The sequence below is a fragment of the Cololabis saira genome, chromosome 14 (genome assembly GCF_033807715.1).
Source record: "Cololabis saira isolate AMF1-May2022 chromosome 14, fColSai1.1, whole genome shotgun sequence".
NCBI classification, from domain to species: Eukaryota; Metazoa; Chordata; class Actinopteri; order Beloniformes; family Belonidae; genus Cololabis; species Cololabis saira.
Window position 1 is genome coordinate 30,642,406 of NC_084600.1, and position 16,382 is coordinate 30,658,787.

At 40.8% G+C, this 16,382-nt stretch overlaps 1 protein-coding gene across 1 annotated transcript; it reads right to left on the reverse strand.

Moving 5' to 3' along the window:
• Positions 1-7,202: 7,202 nt before the first annotated feature.
• On the reverse strand, positions 7,203-14,792 carry htr3a (5-hydroxytryptamine (serotonin) receptor 3A). Its single transcript, XM_061739116.1, has 9 exons — positions 14,641-14,792; positions 12,541-12,707; positions 12,393-12,437; positions 12,129-12,238; positions 11,873-12,042; positions 11,590-11,750; positions 9,813-10,023; positions 9,478-9,714; positions 7,203-8,547 (listed from the first exon to the last, which is right to left on the reverse strand). The coding sequence occupies exons 1-9, from the start codon at positions 14,708-14,710 to the stop codon at positions 8,237-8,239; spliced, it is 1,482 nt and encodes a 493-aa protein (XP_061595100.1). The 5' UTR covers positions 14,711-14,792; the 3' UTR covers positions 7,203-8,236.
• Positions 14,793-16,382: the final 1,590 nt, after the last annotated feature.

Here is a 16,382-nt window from a genome sequence, read left to right on the forward strand (position 1 = left end):
GTTCTGCTGGACCTGTTGCTTCAGGCTGGGTTTGATCTTATTTTGGGACTTCAGGAAGGAAGGGGCAGGAGATGGTGAGGATGGTCTGATCTCTGACCCACAGACCTAAACACCGGTTTCCAGGTTCACAATCTCAGCCGTATTTGGATGTGACAGACACTGGGTCATTATTTATTTAACTGGTTACACTAAATACCCTGTGATTATGGGATGGGCATGGACGGACACTACGTCATTGGCGTGGCTATTGGAACCAACCAAAACAATGCAACCGCCACATATAAACATCCTGGTAAATACAGAACATAAACCACCGCAATTCTGGATTCATGGTTACTGATTTAATTGCGATCACAAATACGTGTACCGTACAGCCAGCATGTACAAGCGAGACACTAAAATGTGTGGTTCAGATTAAATAAACTATCCTTGAATATAAAGAAATCAAATTTCATAATTTTTAGTGGCAAAAAATCATACCCTTAGGATTCATGCAAAATTAATATTGAGTCTGTTAATATGCCTCAGGTGTCAACTCCAAGATTCCTGGGTATTATTGTTGATGAGAGTTTGAGTTAGAGAGAACAAATTGATTGGGTTACCAAAAAAATCAATAAATCCATTGGCATTATAAGGCGTGTTAGTCATCTTGTCAGGACGAGTTGTCTCCTTACACTCTACACAAAATTCTGGTCCTACAGAAACGTTTTGTTAGGATTGCAACTCGATCAGAGTCACACGCTTCATCTACTCCTTTATTTCACAAACTCCAGATTCTTACTATTTATGATATCAATATTTTTCAGATATGCCTTTTTATTTATAAACTAAATTCAAGTGAAGGGAATATTCCTGGACAGTTCAAGACTTACTTTAAATTGAATTCACAGGTTCATTCTTATTCAACTCGACAATCCTCAGATCTTCATCCTCCTAAATTTCTCACTTGCAGACGTCAATTTTCGGTGAGATTTAGGGACTAAATTGTGGAATGATTTTTCCCACTTGGCAAAGAGCTCTTCCTCTTTGAAAGGTTACAAAAGATGTTTGAAGGACCACTTCACTGCTGTTTTCTAACTGTTTTCCAAATGTATTGTAGTTCATATATCCATGTTCTTTTTGTTGTTCTTTTTGTGTTTCACTCATAGTGACATGTACCGTCTTATTTGCTCAGGAGTCAATATAATATAAGTTGTAAAAACAATATCCCATGCACACTCACACACACTTATTTTTTTGTCTTTATTCTTTATTATTTATATATTGCATTATTAGTTTGCCATCACTTTTGTGTAGTTATACTTTATGTTTTTGTATGTTAATCTTGTGTTCTTTATAACACATTACATTTTAATAACTTCGGTGGAGGCTTCAAATAAGCCCATTGGGTTTTTTGCCTCTTCCTGCACCTATAGTATTTATAGTTGATATTTCCTGTATATTTTTAAAAACTGTGCAAAACAATAAACTAAACTAAAACATGTACTTTCATCCTGAAACGTAAACGCTGTTGATGTTGACGGCAGAAAGTTGTATGAAGTCGATTTCTGACTCCAAACAAGATTTACAGGTCCCGGATCAGCGTCTGCATGTACAGATGTCCTTTGTTGTTGTCCTGAGGGATTTCGTGATCAGGTACGGTTTTCCTGCTTCGGCTTCGGCTCTCCGACAAGTGGAACAGCGAACCAGTTCTTTGTAAAACCCGTTCCATGTTTTTCTTGTCGTGGAAACGCTCCCAAACAAACTCAGGTTCATTTCTCTTTATGAACCTTAACACATAACGAAGCGAAAAGTATGTTCAGTTTTAATAGTGTTTTAAATTACATTTTTAAATGTTCAATAAGGCCTTTGGGTTCATAAATATGACTTTTTTTTTTTGTAGTGTACAGTTTGACCTCGGTGTAAATTTGCTGGGATGTCTTGAATGTTTTCTACTTGTATTTTTTCATAATTTTTTCATAATATAGAACTAAACACTTCCAGATTCATATGCAGCAATAATTGTTTCTCAATGACCATTGCTGATGTCCTTCTCTCCTAGCATTGTGTCAACACAGTTTTATAAATTTGAATCAACTATAAACTCAAGGTTTCCTGTGGTGGATTATGATGAACCCTTAAATGAAGTTACTGTGATATTTATGTCTATATTTTAGTGTTTTGTTCGGTCTAATACGACCAAACATCAGAGCAAATGCTATGGCCGGTAATGAAGACGACTTTAACTCAACCAGGAGTAGGAAACCACATGCTGTCTTGTCGTTACAGCAAATGCTGTAATGACGGTAAACACACCGCAGGTCACAAGGCTGAGAGAGAAAAACAGCTCCTGTCTTCGACCCGACGGGAAGGTTGGAAAATACACGAGTACGTCCAGGATGAGGCCTTCCATCTCCTATTTGTTTACGTGGTAAGTCACGTAATGCGCATTTGCATCATCAATAAGTCAAATGAATCGAAAAATATAGTCGTATCATCCAAGTAAAGGTTTCCCAGCAAAGAAGTTGCCATCGCACATATGAGCAGGGGTGAAAGTACGGCGGAACGACCTGAAATGATGTTCTGGTTAAAACGGTAAAATCTCCAAAACCAACAGAACTGATCACAGTACTTTCAACAAGAAAACACATCTGGGACCATACATTCATTGTAAAAACTGGCTTTCATTCATTCATGAACTGCCTAATAAGTGGTTCTAAGTAAACTCTTGGTTGACCCAGTAGTTAGCGACAAGTAAGCGCTTCCTCACAGCACAAAACAAGTTTGTTCTTGGGAAAATATCTTCAGTCTCAGGCGAAGGAAGGAGCTGATATGACTGTAGTTGATATGACTGTAGTTGATGTGACTGTAGTTGAGACTGTAGTTGATGTGACTGTAGTTAATGTGACTGTAGTTGATGTGACTGTAGTTGATGTGACTGTAGTTAATATGACTGTAGTTGATGTGACTGTAGTTAATATGACTGTAGTTAATGTAAAGGTAGTTGATGTGACTGAAGTTGATGTGACTGTAGTTGATGTGACTGTAGTTGATGTGATTGTAGTTGATGTGACTGTAGTTGATGTGACTGTAGTTGATGTGATTGTAGTTGATGTGACTGTAGTTGATGTAGCTGTGGTTGATGTGACTGTAGTTAATGTGACTGTAGTTGATGTAACTGTAATTGAGACTGTAGTTGATGTAACTGTAGTTGATGTGACTGTAGTTGATGTGACTGTAGTTAATATGACTGTAGTTGATGTGACTGTAGTTGATGTGACTGTAGTTAATATGACTGTAGTTGATGTGACTGTAGTTAATATGACTGTAGTTAATGTAAAGGTAGTTGATGTGACTGAAGTTGATGTGACTGTAGTTGATGTGACTGTAGTTGATGTGATTGTAGTTGATGTGACTGTAGTTGATGTGACTGTAGTTGATGTGATTGTAGTTGATGTGACTGTAGTTGATGTAGCTGTGGTTGATGTGACTGTAGTTAATGTGACTGTAGTTGATGTAACTGTAATTGAGACTGTAGTTGATGTAACTGTAGTTGATGTGACTGTAGTTGATGTGACTGTAGTTAATATGACTGTAGTTGATGTGACTGTAGTTAATATGACTGTAGTTAATGTAAAGGTAGTTGATGTGACTGAAGTTGATGTGACTGTAGTTGATGTGACTGTAGTTGATGTGATTGTAGTTGATGTGACTGTAGTTGATGTGACTGTAGTTGATGTGACTGTAGTTAATATGACTGTAGTTGATGTGACTGTAGTTGATGTGACTGTAGTTAATATGACTGTAGTTGATGTGACTGTAGTTAATATGACTGTAGTTAATGTAAAGGTAGTTGATGTGACTGAAGTTGATGTGACTGTAGTTGATGTGACTGTAGTTGATGTGATTGTAGTTGATGTGACTGTAGTTGATGTGACTGTAGTTGATGTGATTGTAGTTGATGTGACTGTAGTTGATGTAGCTGTGGTTGATGTGACTGTAGTTAATGTGACTGTAGTTGATGTAACTGTAATTGAGACTGTAGTTGATGTAACTGTAGTTGATGTGACTGTAGTTGATGTGACTGTAGTTAATATGACTGTAGTTGATGTGACTGTAGTTAATATGACTGTAGTTAATGTAAAGGTAGTTGATGTGACTGAAGTTGATGTGACTGTAGTTGATGTGACTGTAGTTGATGTGATTGTAGTTGATGTGACTGTAGTTGATGTGACTGTAGTTGATGTGATTGTAGTTGATGTGACTGTAGTTGATGTAGCTGTGGTTGATGTGACTGTAGTTAATGTGACTGTAGTTGATGTAACTGTAATTGAGACTGTAGTTGATGTAACTGTAGTTGATGTGATTGTAGTTGATGTGACTGTAGTTGATGTGACTGTAGTTGATGTAACTGTAATTGAGACTGTAGTTGATGTAACTGTAGTTGATGTGATTGTAGTTGATGTGACTGTAGCTGATGTGACTGTTGTTGAGACTGTAGTAATATGACTGTAGTTAATGTAACGGTAGTTGATGTGATTGTAGTTGATGTGACTGTAGTTGATGTGAGTGTAGTTGATGTGACTGTAGTTGATGTGATTGTAGTTGATGTGACTGTAGTTGATGTGACTGTGGTTGATGTGACTGTAATTGAGACTGTAGTTGATGTAACTGTAGTTGATGTGACTGTAGTTGATGTGAGTGTAGTTGATGTGACTGTAGTTGATGTGGCTGTAATTGAGACTGTAGTTGATGTAACTGTAGTTGATGTGATTGTAGCTGATGTGACTGTAGTTGATGTGATTGTAGTTGATGTAACGGTAGCTGATGTGATTGTAGTTGATGTGATTGTAGTTGATGTAACGGTAGCTGATGTGATTGTAGCTGATGTGACTGTAGTTGATGTGATTGTAGTTGATGTAACGGTAGCTGATGTGACTGTAGCTGATGTGATTGTAGTTGATGTGATTGTAGTTGATGTGACTGTAGTTGAGACTGTAGTTGATGTGACTGTAGTTGATGTGATTGTAGTTGATGTAACTGTAGCTGATGTGACGGTAGTTGATGTAACTGTAGCTGATGTGACGGTAGTTGATGTAACTGTAGCTGATGTGACTGTAGTTGATGTGACTGTAGTTGATGTGACTGTAACTGATGTGACTGTAGCTGATGTGACTGTAGCTGATGTAACTATAGTCACATCAGTGTTAAAAGGGTTTCTGCTCGTCTCCGTTAAGCAGAAACATCTTTCTTACTTCCAATCTTTTTCTAAGCAGCCTTCACTCAGAACAAACTCCCTCCGTGCCCCGTGGTTCTTCCTTGGGGTCTCCTTCCGGTGGGATATGCCCAGATAACCTCACCAGGGAAGCGTCCAGGAGGCATCTCACCAGATGCTCGAGCCACCTCATAGATCAAGCCCAGAGCCGGCCCAAGGCATAAGCAAACTAAGCGGCTGCTTAGGGCCCCGTGACCACTAGGGGGCCCCCAAGAGTTAAATATATATATATATATATATATATATATATATATATATATATATATATATATATATATATATATATATATATATATATATATATATATATATATATATATATATAAATTTTAAATATGTGAGTGATGATTCATACATTATCAAAGGTATGTTATTGTATGTTATTGTACAAAAACACAATAATTAATATTATTACATAAACAATATTATGTTAACAGACTAGAGTAGACTTCAAATTGTTGTTGCACATTTCTGTTGCAGTTTATTTAAAACCAAAAATAAAGTAGGTAACGTGTTTACAGTAAATGGTTTATAAATTATTTATTTGATTATTTTGTTTCTTTTAGTAGGCCTACAATGTAGATGACACTCAGTATCACACTTAGTACTATATCACTTATCACTAATATTAAGTGTAAATCAACCCCAGGCCTCTTGTAGCTGAATTTGCTACCAGTACCATTTCAGATTACTGTAAAAACCATAGATGGGTAAAAACATGCCAGGCTGACAATAGGATGATGGAAACAACACTGCTGTGCAGCTCTTTGACCTTTTATCTGTTGCTTCTCTGTGTGGCCAGAAGGGGCAGTTGCTGACTTTGATCAATATTAATTGAAATATTTTTCTGCAAATTTGTTAATCTGTTGTCTGCTTCCATGGTTTTAATCACTTTGAATTACAATCTAACTACAACAAAAAGTTCTTACATCTAGTTTTACAAGTGTATTTGTAATGACAGGGAAGAACATGAAATAAGTTTATAGTGGGTGTTTGAATGATCAATAATCAGTATTATTGGCAGTAATAGAGGGCCCCAAAATCAAATTTTGCTTAGGGCCCCATGGAGGCTTGGGCCGGCCCTGATCAAGCCCAACCCGTTATGATTACATAGCTACAACCCGGGTATCCGTGCCTGCTATAACTAATCATCTCAAATTAAACACACTTTAATTTCAGTTTCCAACAGCAGAACAAATGATATGAAAAATAACAACATCAAAAACAAAAAGACATAACGGATTATGAAGTTGTGGTAGTTTCCTGCAGAAGCTTTAATCTACTTAAGGGAAAGACATTTACAATAAACGTGTTTTATCTTGACATCAGAGCTCATTAGACGTGGTAATACGGATGACGATCTCCGTCCACTGTTGTCGGTCGGAGATGTGGTTGTACATTCTGCCACCGTGTGGCCGCTGTGGTGAACTGCAGCATCATCATGTTGTATGGTGTTTATACTGTAAAAGTATATGTTTGATTGAGGTTTTGTAAAAGCATGGAGGACCAAACGTGTGGGCGTGTCCGTGGGACAAAAAATCAACAAATGCATAAAGTAAAAGCTAAGTAAAAGCTGATATCAATCAACCTGATTGGAACAACCTGGTTTAAAATATATGCTGTCATCAATATAATAATGTGGCAGAAATTAATTTAGTTTAATTTTAATTTTCCAAGTGTTTTTAATCATGTCACAGTGACTTTATATTACTATAACTATCATGGTATGAAATAAAATGTCAAATATAATTTTCAGTCCAGGTGTAAAGGTTATATCATTTGTATAAGCAGTATATAAGTACAGTGTGTGTGTGTGTGTGTGTGCGTGCGTGCGTGCGTGCGTGTGTGTGTATATATTTATACATACATTAGTGTGCTTATAATACACATTGACTTGAGCAGCAGTTTTTGTTTTATAATTTGTTGATTTTTAATGGATTACTATGAAACGTTATGATTACATTCACAATATTATTATCATGTACATTATATACAAGATTTTCTCTCATTTATTACACATTATCTATTTTTGACACAATAACACAACCAAAGGAAACATATAGATGAATAACTTCACACTCTAAACTACATCAGTACTGTAGTTTCTATGGGTCGAGTATATCCGAGTTACATGGTAAATGTTTTCTTTTTATTAGCTAAATACGTGCTTGAGCATCTTGAGAAGCGATTGGTAGACTCCCGGGAACCAAAGTTCAAACTTCAGCTTCAAAATGACCAACTTTACAGCAGAAATAACATATTTACAGTCTTATAATAAAAAAAAAACTCCACAGGTAAATTTCACATCCAAGGCAGCTGTACAGGGATAAACTGTTGTGGATGATGTCGTGTTAATTTATATAAACCAAAGAATTCCTGTATAACTAGCAGTGTTTTGATTGACAGCTGGCACAGCTGAAAACGCGCTATCTGCGCTGTCTTGACCTCTGAGCTGGCGGAGTGGTTCATATTTGAAAGAAGATTGGTACGGTGGTGCTCTTCTGTTCCGCCAGGACCGGTTGTACTGTAGGCCGGTCTGGAAAGACCCCAGGACAAAGCTCGATGAAGCTTAACTGACATGGGACAGGATGTTTGGACAGATTTAATCAGAATAATACAGTAATAAGAACTAACTTTACAGGTTAGCATAAGCTAGGTCAACCGAGCTAAGATGACACAAGAGGGCCGTGTTCCGGACGATCAGAGGAATGTCCGCTCTGCCCACGAAGATCAGACGCCTTAGAAGCTCTTTCCAGAAAACCCGTGAGTGACATCACAGGGAAGTTTTCCAGTTCTTCTCACACAGTCCATGTTGGACCCCGATACACCACCTCCAGCCTCTTCTTCGGGGTAATCAAGCTAAAAACAAGTCGCCTCCTCTGCTGGAAGGTTCTCTGTTCAATCGCTTTCTTCCCTCCAGCAGCTCCGGTGTCGTAACTTCCTCCCGCTGAACTTTAAGAGCAGACGTTTCAGCCGTAAACCTCAGGCGGCCTGCCACACCGACCACAAGGTGCCCAGCGTGATGCTGTAGGTCACCACGGCAACCATGTAGACCCTGAAGAGCAGCACGTCCAGCACGTAGCCGACCTGGAGCCACTCCTTGGCCACCTCGCGGCACCGGTCCCTCTTCTCCAGGAAGTGGCGTATCGCTGTCACCTCCTGCAGGATGTTGTCCATGACCGGCGGGGCGTTGTCCCTGGGGGGGGGCAGGCGCAGTCCCAGCATCCCGCCGTCCCTGTCGGGATGGCTGGACATCCGGTCAATTTCGCAGGTGTGGTGGAGGGGGCATTGGGCTGCGGGACGCAACGAGAGAGCTCGTTTGTTCAAAAATTTTACTCTGAAATCAACTATTTCAAAACAATGTTAAGATTAGATAAGATAATCCTTTAATAGTCCCACAGAGGGGAAATTTGCAGTTTACAGCAGCAAAGAGGATAGTGCAAAAACAAGAGGCATCAATAGAGAAATAGTAGTAACACAGTAATAATAACACACTATAAACAGTAAACTGGTATATACAATAATAATAGTAAGAAGGAAAATAAATAATAAGAAATACTGGTATGGTGGATATTTACAGATGGATATTTACATAATTGCACGTTGCAGTGAATGATATTGCACTGTTAGAACCCTTTCCTGCAGACAAACATCTTTTGTTTTGTAGAATAGAACAATATAACCGTAGTATAAGGCGAATACAACCTCATATGAGCAAATAACTTTTGTCATGGGAGCATTATTTATGTAAAAGAAATAAAGGAACCGCTATTAGATAAAAATACTCATCTGGGCAATTCTATGTAACCCCGTGACTCAAAGCTTTTAGATTTATGTGAAGTTATCATCTCCTGCATGACTTTAAACACCTATAACATAGTTGTGGAGGAATTTCAGTCTAATTTCCTTTAAAATGTCGGATTTTAATGACTTTAAGGACATCAGCGAATATCTTTGGATATTCGCTGATGTCTTTCCCCTTTGGCACTTTTTGCCACTGCCAGAATTCCTGCTTTCATCTTCACACCTGCTGATGACCAGCTCATCTGATGGTTAACGTCGCCTGGCGCTCTCTTAAATCCTGGGGCAGCAGTGAGGGGGTACTTGGTATTACCCGCGTGAGATTTTTCTTTTGCTAACAAAATACAGATAAACCGAAAAACACACAACGAAAAGCAATCAAAGGAAAACAAAGGATTAAAAAGAGGGGGTGATGGCCTCACCAGTGCCATAGCTGCTCTCCTTGTAGGCCTCCATGTCCGACGCCTGGGTGGAAAGTCTGGAGCAGAAACGATGTTTCTTGTTGATGCAGAAGAGGGCGGGAGCTCGTTCCAGCACCAGGTACTTCACCCAGTGGGGGACGGGGGGCTGCAGGTCTTGTTTGTGAACCAGACGCACAATCAGCACCGTCTCCGTGAGGCTGATCACCAGGAGGGCCATGCACACCACGAAGTACACACCTGCAGGAGATGAGATGAGACACAGAGCTTGGTGAGGGTTTGCTGCAGGCTGCAGTGGCGAGCTCTTAATGATGTCGGGCGTCATGCATCCCAGACACCTATCAGCGGGGTTCCTATGGCTGTGGCAGGCAGGGTGTCGGACACGATGATCAGGAAGACCGAGTAGCCCAGCAGCAGAGTGATCTTGAAGGAAACTCTCTCTCCGCTGTCTGGAGGCAGATAGAAACCAACGATGTCCATCACCATCAGGAAGATGCTGGGCAGGAGCAGATTCACGGTGTAGAACAGCGGCCGCCGCCGGATCACCACCTGAGAAGAGACGTTTAAAAATACCAAAAAAAAACATTTCAGAAGAAGCAGCTGTGAAGCACGGTGGGGGAATAATTGTCTGGGACTTGGACACCTCTCAGTCTTTGACCACTATCTCCTCTGCCAGGACATCTGTTTGACAGCTAAAGATTGGCTTAAACTGGGTCATGTGACAGGAAATGATCTTAGGTATAGCAGGGTCAGAATCAAGGTTTTTGGAATGAGCTGGTCCAAGTCCAGACCAGGACTCGACTGAAATGCTGCTGTTATTAAGATGTCCAGAAACTGACAAAGTGGAGCAAAGTTGCTCCACGATGGTGCGAGATGCTGATGAGATTATACAAGAAACAATCTGAAACACGGGGTACTTAGTATTACCACATGGGGTTGAGTTTTTGGGTTGTTTTTTTATTCGGTTTTACTTCATTTTAGTTCAATGAATAATGACGTGATGATACAAGCTATAAGGTGCTTGTCTGAAGTTACCAAACAACTGGGTTTAAAAGAGGTTTTACAAGTGTTTGTTTACAACTGATAACTGTATATCCCCACTCAAGATTTTAATGTAGTTGGGCCGTTCAGTGTTCAGCGTAGTGGGTTAAGCAAGCGGCTCATATACTGAGGCTACAGTCCTCCTGCAACAGTCGCAGGTTGGTAGTTTAGTTTAGTTTATTTTCGGTCATGACACAAAAAAAATAAAAATAAAAACCAAGAATAAAACTGACAACAAGAAAACGTTCAATTGTTCAAAGAAAAAAATAGCAAAAAAGTTTCCAGTATACAAATAAACAAATAACATCTAGACCGAAAAAGGGGTAGGCTGAAGCAAAGCTTATTATTTGCCTACCCTCAAAAAGATTAATTAAATTAATAAAATAAAAGTAAGAGAAAGACTGCCCGTAAAACAAATTGCCTCTGTAGGGATAACAAACATTCCTCAAAAAATAAAAAAGATTTTTAAAATAAAGGTGCAGTCTACATGTTTCCTTCATCCTTAAAAAATCAAAGCAAATCACCAATTAAATAAATACCCAAATCAACATCAAGCCACTCATTAATTTAATATAAGGAAATCATCCTTCTTTTCAATGTTTTTTTAAATAAAGTTAAAGTTCTACATAATTTCAAATCTATATCTAATTTATTCCATACATCCACCGCTGCCACCGTAGTGCATCTCAGTTTGGTGTTGGTTCTGATTGTTGATTTTCTGTATATACTTTCCCCTCTGAGGTTGTAATGGCTTTGTCTTAAATTGAACATATTTTGGATCTGGCAGCATGTTATTGTTGATTTTGAACATGAGCTGTGCAGTTTTGAAGTCCACCAGGTTCAAATCCCGGTGCGCTGCGCACCTTTTCTGCATGTCATCCCCATTCTCTCTCTCCGCAGTAGTAGTAGTAGTAGTAGTAGTACTAGGTGCAGTAGTAGTAGTAGTAAGTGCAGCAGTAAATCCATCTGCATCGTCAACCTGCTTCCATATAATTTGTTCTCACGGTTGCTGCTTGTGTGGAGACAGGTAGAGGTTATCTATACCTTTGAATGAGCTTCAAACTTGGTACTCACGTGGAACTTCATCTCAGCGTAGTAGTCGTCGTCATCCACGCTGAAGATCTTGTAGTTAGACAGAATGTGGAGCAGCTCCCACTCTCCCTGGTTCATGAACACGCTCTTGTCGTCGCGGAGCTTCTCGGGGCTTCGTATCAGGGTGATGTTGATGTCCTTGACTGCAGATAAGGACAAAAGCTTGAGACGGCTGTGACATCATATCATATGTGTCCTCTGATCACTTTTCTGTGCATTTAGGTGATCAATGACACAGTGAACGCCTCTGAAACGAAGTGCTTACTGGTGTGCAGCCAACTCTGGAAGGTCAGGCTGCATTTCTGCACATCAAACGGGAAGTTGTAGATGTTGAGCGTGCAGGCCGTGACCACCTGGATGGGCTTGTAGTTCCGCACCAGTCCTTCGTGTGTGACGTAGACGTACGGGATGTCCGGGGACTTCCCCACATCTACGCTGCAAGTGAGACACAAACGGCGGCGGTGAGTGTGTTTAGGACGACAGGAAGACGCTGGATCGGCTGTTCTAGCGGCGGCTCTTACAACTCGTTGATGAGGATGTCGGGCACCCACACGTTGGCCGTCGGTATGGAGACTTGTGTGACTTCGTCAAAGTCCTCTGGGTCCCACACCAGGAACTCGTCCGTCCAGGACTGAAATGTTGGAAGCAGATGCATTAGTACATTTATAAACATCCTGACCAGATGAGCCGCTTCCGCTGGCTACTCTCTCTGTGGAGGAGCAGCACTCTCTCTCGGATGAGAAGAACCCTACAGATGTGAGCAGTGGTGTTTGTGGGGACCCTACCTGTCGGTACCACACATATGTCGTCAAGACCTGGTTCTTCTCGTCCTTTAGAAGAAGACATGGACAAAATCAGAGGCGCCAAACTGAATGACATTTCTCACCTGATCTCAGGTAAAGTTGCAGAGTCTCGGATGGAAAAAGGACTCACCACGTTGAGGATGGAGTAAACCATGAGGTCAATGGCCACGATGGTGGACGTCCTCCAGTTCTTCACCGGTCTCACGCCTTTCTTGTACCCTGAGCTCAGAAACTCTGACAGCCGCACCAGCGTGGCGTTGGCGAACCTTCCGGTGCTGCTGGCGCCCAATTTTTTAGCTAAAAGGGTAGAAAATGTTGACCTTTGATGACAGGAAGAAGAAAAAACATCTCTTCCAACGTTTGAAAGCGCCACAACAGCTGGTAGTGCAGCCGTCTCACAGCAAGAAGGTCCTGGGTTCAATTCCCGCCGGGGACGCTGTGGTTGCTGAGTGCGTGTTATTCCCCCATGACTTCAGCGCCCACACCCTGGGTGGGGTTGGTGAAAGGGCCTTTCTGTGTGGAGTTTGCATGTTCTCCCCGTGTTCCCTTGGGTAGCAATATGAGCTACTCTCACAAAAACATGCAACAGTCCTGGGCTATACTGTCCCCTCTGGCCAACTGGGACGCCAGATAGGGGGGGGGATCTGGCCGGAATAACATGATCCTTCCACGCGCTACGTCCGGCCGGAGAAGCCCCACCCTGTCTGGTGAAAAGAAGCGGCCCGTCACTCCTCAGGTTAAGGAGGAGACCTGAGCTCAGTGCGGGGCCCTCCCGGGGTTGGTAGAGGGAGCAATGCCCAGGACTGAACTAGGTAAAAAGAATCAGGATAAAAAAAAAAAAAAAAAGAAAGCGCCACAAAGGAACGCCAGAGCGTCTGATGTTGTCGTCTCTCAGGCGTTCTACACAAACATTTGATAAAATTACATGACACTGATATCTATTCTGCATCGCGACCACTTCCCACCTGACCTGATGACCCTCCAGCAGCTGGAGAGTCCAGAAAAGGGCTGTCCTTTGGAGTCTAGCCAGACCCCGTGAATACCAGCACCAGGAATGGGCCGGATCCCCGGACCTGGCTCCAGGGTGGCCCCGGGGACGTCAGGGTCAAGGGATATTGAGCTGTAGATGTCTTTGTCTCCATGTGAATCTATTGAACTGTCCTTAGTCTGGTCCGTCGGTTCTGACCCACACCAAGTAAAAAATGTATAAACAGCATAGAAATAGTGTTTTTCGGTATGACACCATTCAGCTTTTGGATAAAAATGTCCAACTTTCACACAAGTTGATGCCTTGTTAATCTAAGACATGAAAATATAGCACCTGTAAGGATTTTATCATATTTTACTGACAGTGAAACTGCAGAAAACTTTTAACTGATTTATTTATTTATTTAGCTGACTTTAGGAAAACTGGTCCGATTTGACCCGAACAGCTTTGAAGAGATCAAGTTTTTGTTGCATTTTCGTGAATCTTTCTAACTTTTCTCAAGATACTGTAGATAGATGGATAGATAGATAGATGGCAGTGTGAATAGGAAATAAAGTGCACAGTGACTGTAAGTTATGAGCTGAGATTTTTTTTTTTGTTTATTTATTTATTTTTTTCCTTTTAGCTTTTATTGTGCAGTTTGATGGCCAGGGATAGATACAGGAAAGATTTCCTGTATCTATCCCTTTGACAGCGGAGCTGTAGCAGCCTGTAGAAGAAGGTGCGCTGCTGTCTGTCCACTGTGTGATGGAAAAAAAAAAATCACAAGTTGCTAATATTCATTTAAACACTTTTGCTGCAAAGTTCTGTGTCATCTGCGGTGTTTTTCTTCATTAATTACTCTCATCAACCCTTCAGCTCTGAACTGTTTGATAAACTGTTTGAGGTAGATTTTAACTTTGCATGGTGCAATCACACAAGACACTGAAGTCAACGCTGTGTTCACCAGAAGCCTAAAGGGAAACTATATTTTCTTTATTTTCTAGGAGACAGAATAATCCAGGTCGGAGCGGTGTAAGTTCTGCAGGTCTTGATTAGGACCTGGTCTCAGGTGGAAGAAAGAAGAAAATTACCTTTTCTTTTTTACAAATTCACAAACTGGACCTCGTCTAAAACGGTCTCCTTACTTATACCACGTCCAGTCAATACATTAATTTCTCCAGCTGACTAAGTTAAACATTTACAGTAAACCATGAGTTGAAAGGATGAGATGATGTCAGTCCAACTCTGAAGGTGGCGTACCTGTGCAGGTTCTGGATGCTCCATGAATCAGGAGCAGGAGCAACGTGGTCCAGGCTGATGAGAGTCTCATGGTTCTGGTGGAGCTTCATCTGCTGCTGTGGACGTCCTCCTGTCTCTGATGAAAGGCCTCGCATCCCTCTCCCCCACGTACATCCTCTGCGTCGCATCACTTGTCTCACATCCGCTGTGGAAATCTCTGGACTGCTGAGGGCGTGTCCATCTGCTCTGAAGCCACGCCCCCCTCGTTCCATCAAGCAGCAGATCAATGGAGATAAATGGAGCTGAAAACCACAGAAACCTGAGCCATGGCAGCCGTGAGTGGATCACATATCACATCTGGGAAATAATTTAATAAAGTCATGTGACAACAGCAGAGCGGTGCGATATGCAGTAATTATCAATTATAAAGCTCTTAGAGCTTTTTATCACCTGCAGATGGCAAATGCAGCACTTAATGGCCTAAATGACTCGATTCATTGTTGTTTTTGTTCCCATTATGAGGCTCAGAATGATGTTTTCATCTATAAAATGTGTTTAAATTTAAGCCAGGGCATGTTTTTCACACATCTGTGACCGGATGAGACTTTAAATGCCATTAAAATATCTATTTTTGACTGAATGATACAAATAATTTGAGGTCTAAAAAGGTTGAGATAGTGTTCAAAATGTAAATGAAGACATAATGCAATGGTTTGAAAACACCATTATCTGATATTTTGTTCACAAAAAAACATTTAAAAGGTAACAAATGTTGAAAAGTGAAACCTTTTACCATTTAATGAAATAAATTGGCTCATTTTGAATTTTAATAGCAGCAACGCAAAAAAATGGGTAAATTAAAAGAACAAAAGGCTGAAAAAGTGAGTAAATATTAAAAAGAAAGAGCCAGAGGAACTGTTCCTGTTCCCAAGAACCACTGCTCACCATTTGAGGTCCACGTAAGTCTGTCCATGACCCTTCATTTGAGTGTGTTGGAGCAGAGAAACGTCTAAAACAGGGAGGGCAGGGGTACTTGAGGACCAGATCTGAGCACGCTTTGCAGTCTGAAAGGCTGCTCGCTGGTCGGTTGGTCTGAGGTGAAGGACGCTTGACTAAAGGATCCAGCTATTGCAAGAGCTAAACTAGCCAGAAGCAGCGTAGCTGGTGTCTCCTGGTTAGTCCTGGCTATCAACCCCCATCCAGGGGGGGGGGGTATCCTGAAGATGCCTCCTTCAGGCTGCTTTGCTAAGCTTTGCACCCAAAACCTTCCAGACCAACCCAGAACCTGCTGAAGTTCTCTTTTAATATAATTTAAAGCACAACAAGTATTAACTTTAGCCGTATTAACTTTAAAATAAAGTCAAGGCTTCACTAAGTAGCTCAGACTTAGTCCGCAGGGTTCAGTGCTGGGTAGGGTTGCCACCTTTCAGAAATAGAAATAAGGGACGCCCTGATTTCAGCAGCGCAGGAGCCAAAAAAAAAGCCCTAAAACTTCTAAACTGAATAAAAATGTGTTTATTTTATATGAAAAACAAAATGCTTTGATTTAAAGTTTAAAATGCTTTAATAGCATTGAACTTTCATGACTGTAGAGACAGACAACCATACTAGCAGCTGAAATAGCCTCCTATGCTACGTATGTCAATATCAGCCCAGATGTATAATATACATACAGGTGAAGAATATGGTGTAAAAGTTAATTTATTTCAATAATTCAACTAGAATATGGTGTAAAAGTTAATTTATTTCAATAATTCAACTAT

What these genes read in the sequence shown, in the direction of transcription:
- htr3a (XM_061739116.1), bottom strand. Translation starts at nt 14,710, where the DNA reads ATGAGACTCTCATCAGCCTGGACCACGTTGCTCCTGCTCCTGATTCAT. An exon ending in CATATGTGTGGTACCGACAG is followed by an intron (nt 12,239 to 12,392) that starts GTAGGGTCCCCA and finishes CCAACATTTCAG; the next exon opens with TCCTGGACGGACGAGTTCCT. An exon ending in CATAGGAACCCCGCTGATAG is followed by an intron (nt 9,715 to 9,812) that starts GTGTCTGGGATG and finishes CATCTCCTGCAG; the next exon opens with GTGTGTACTTCGTGGTGTGC.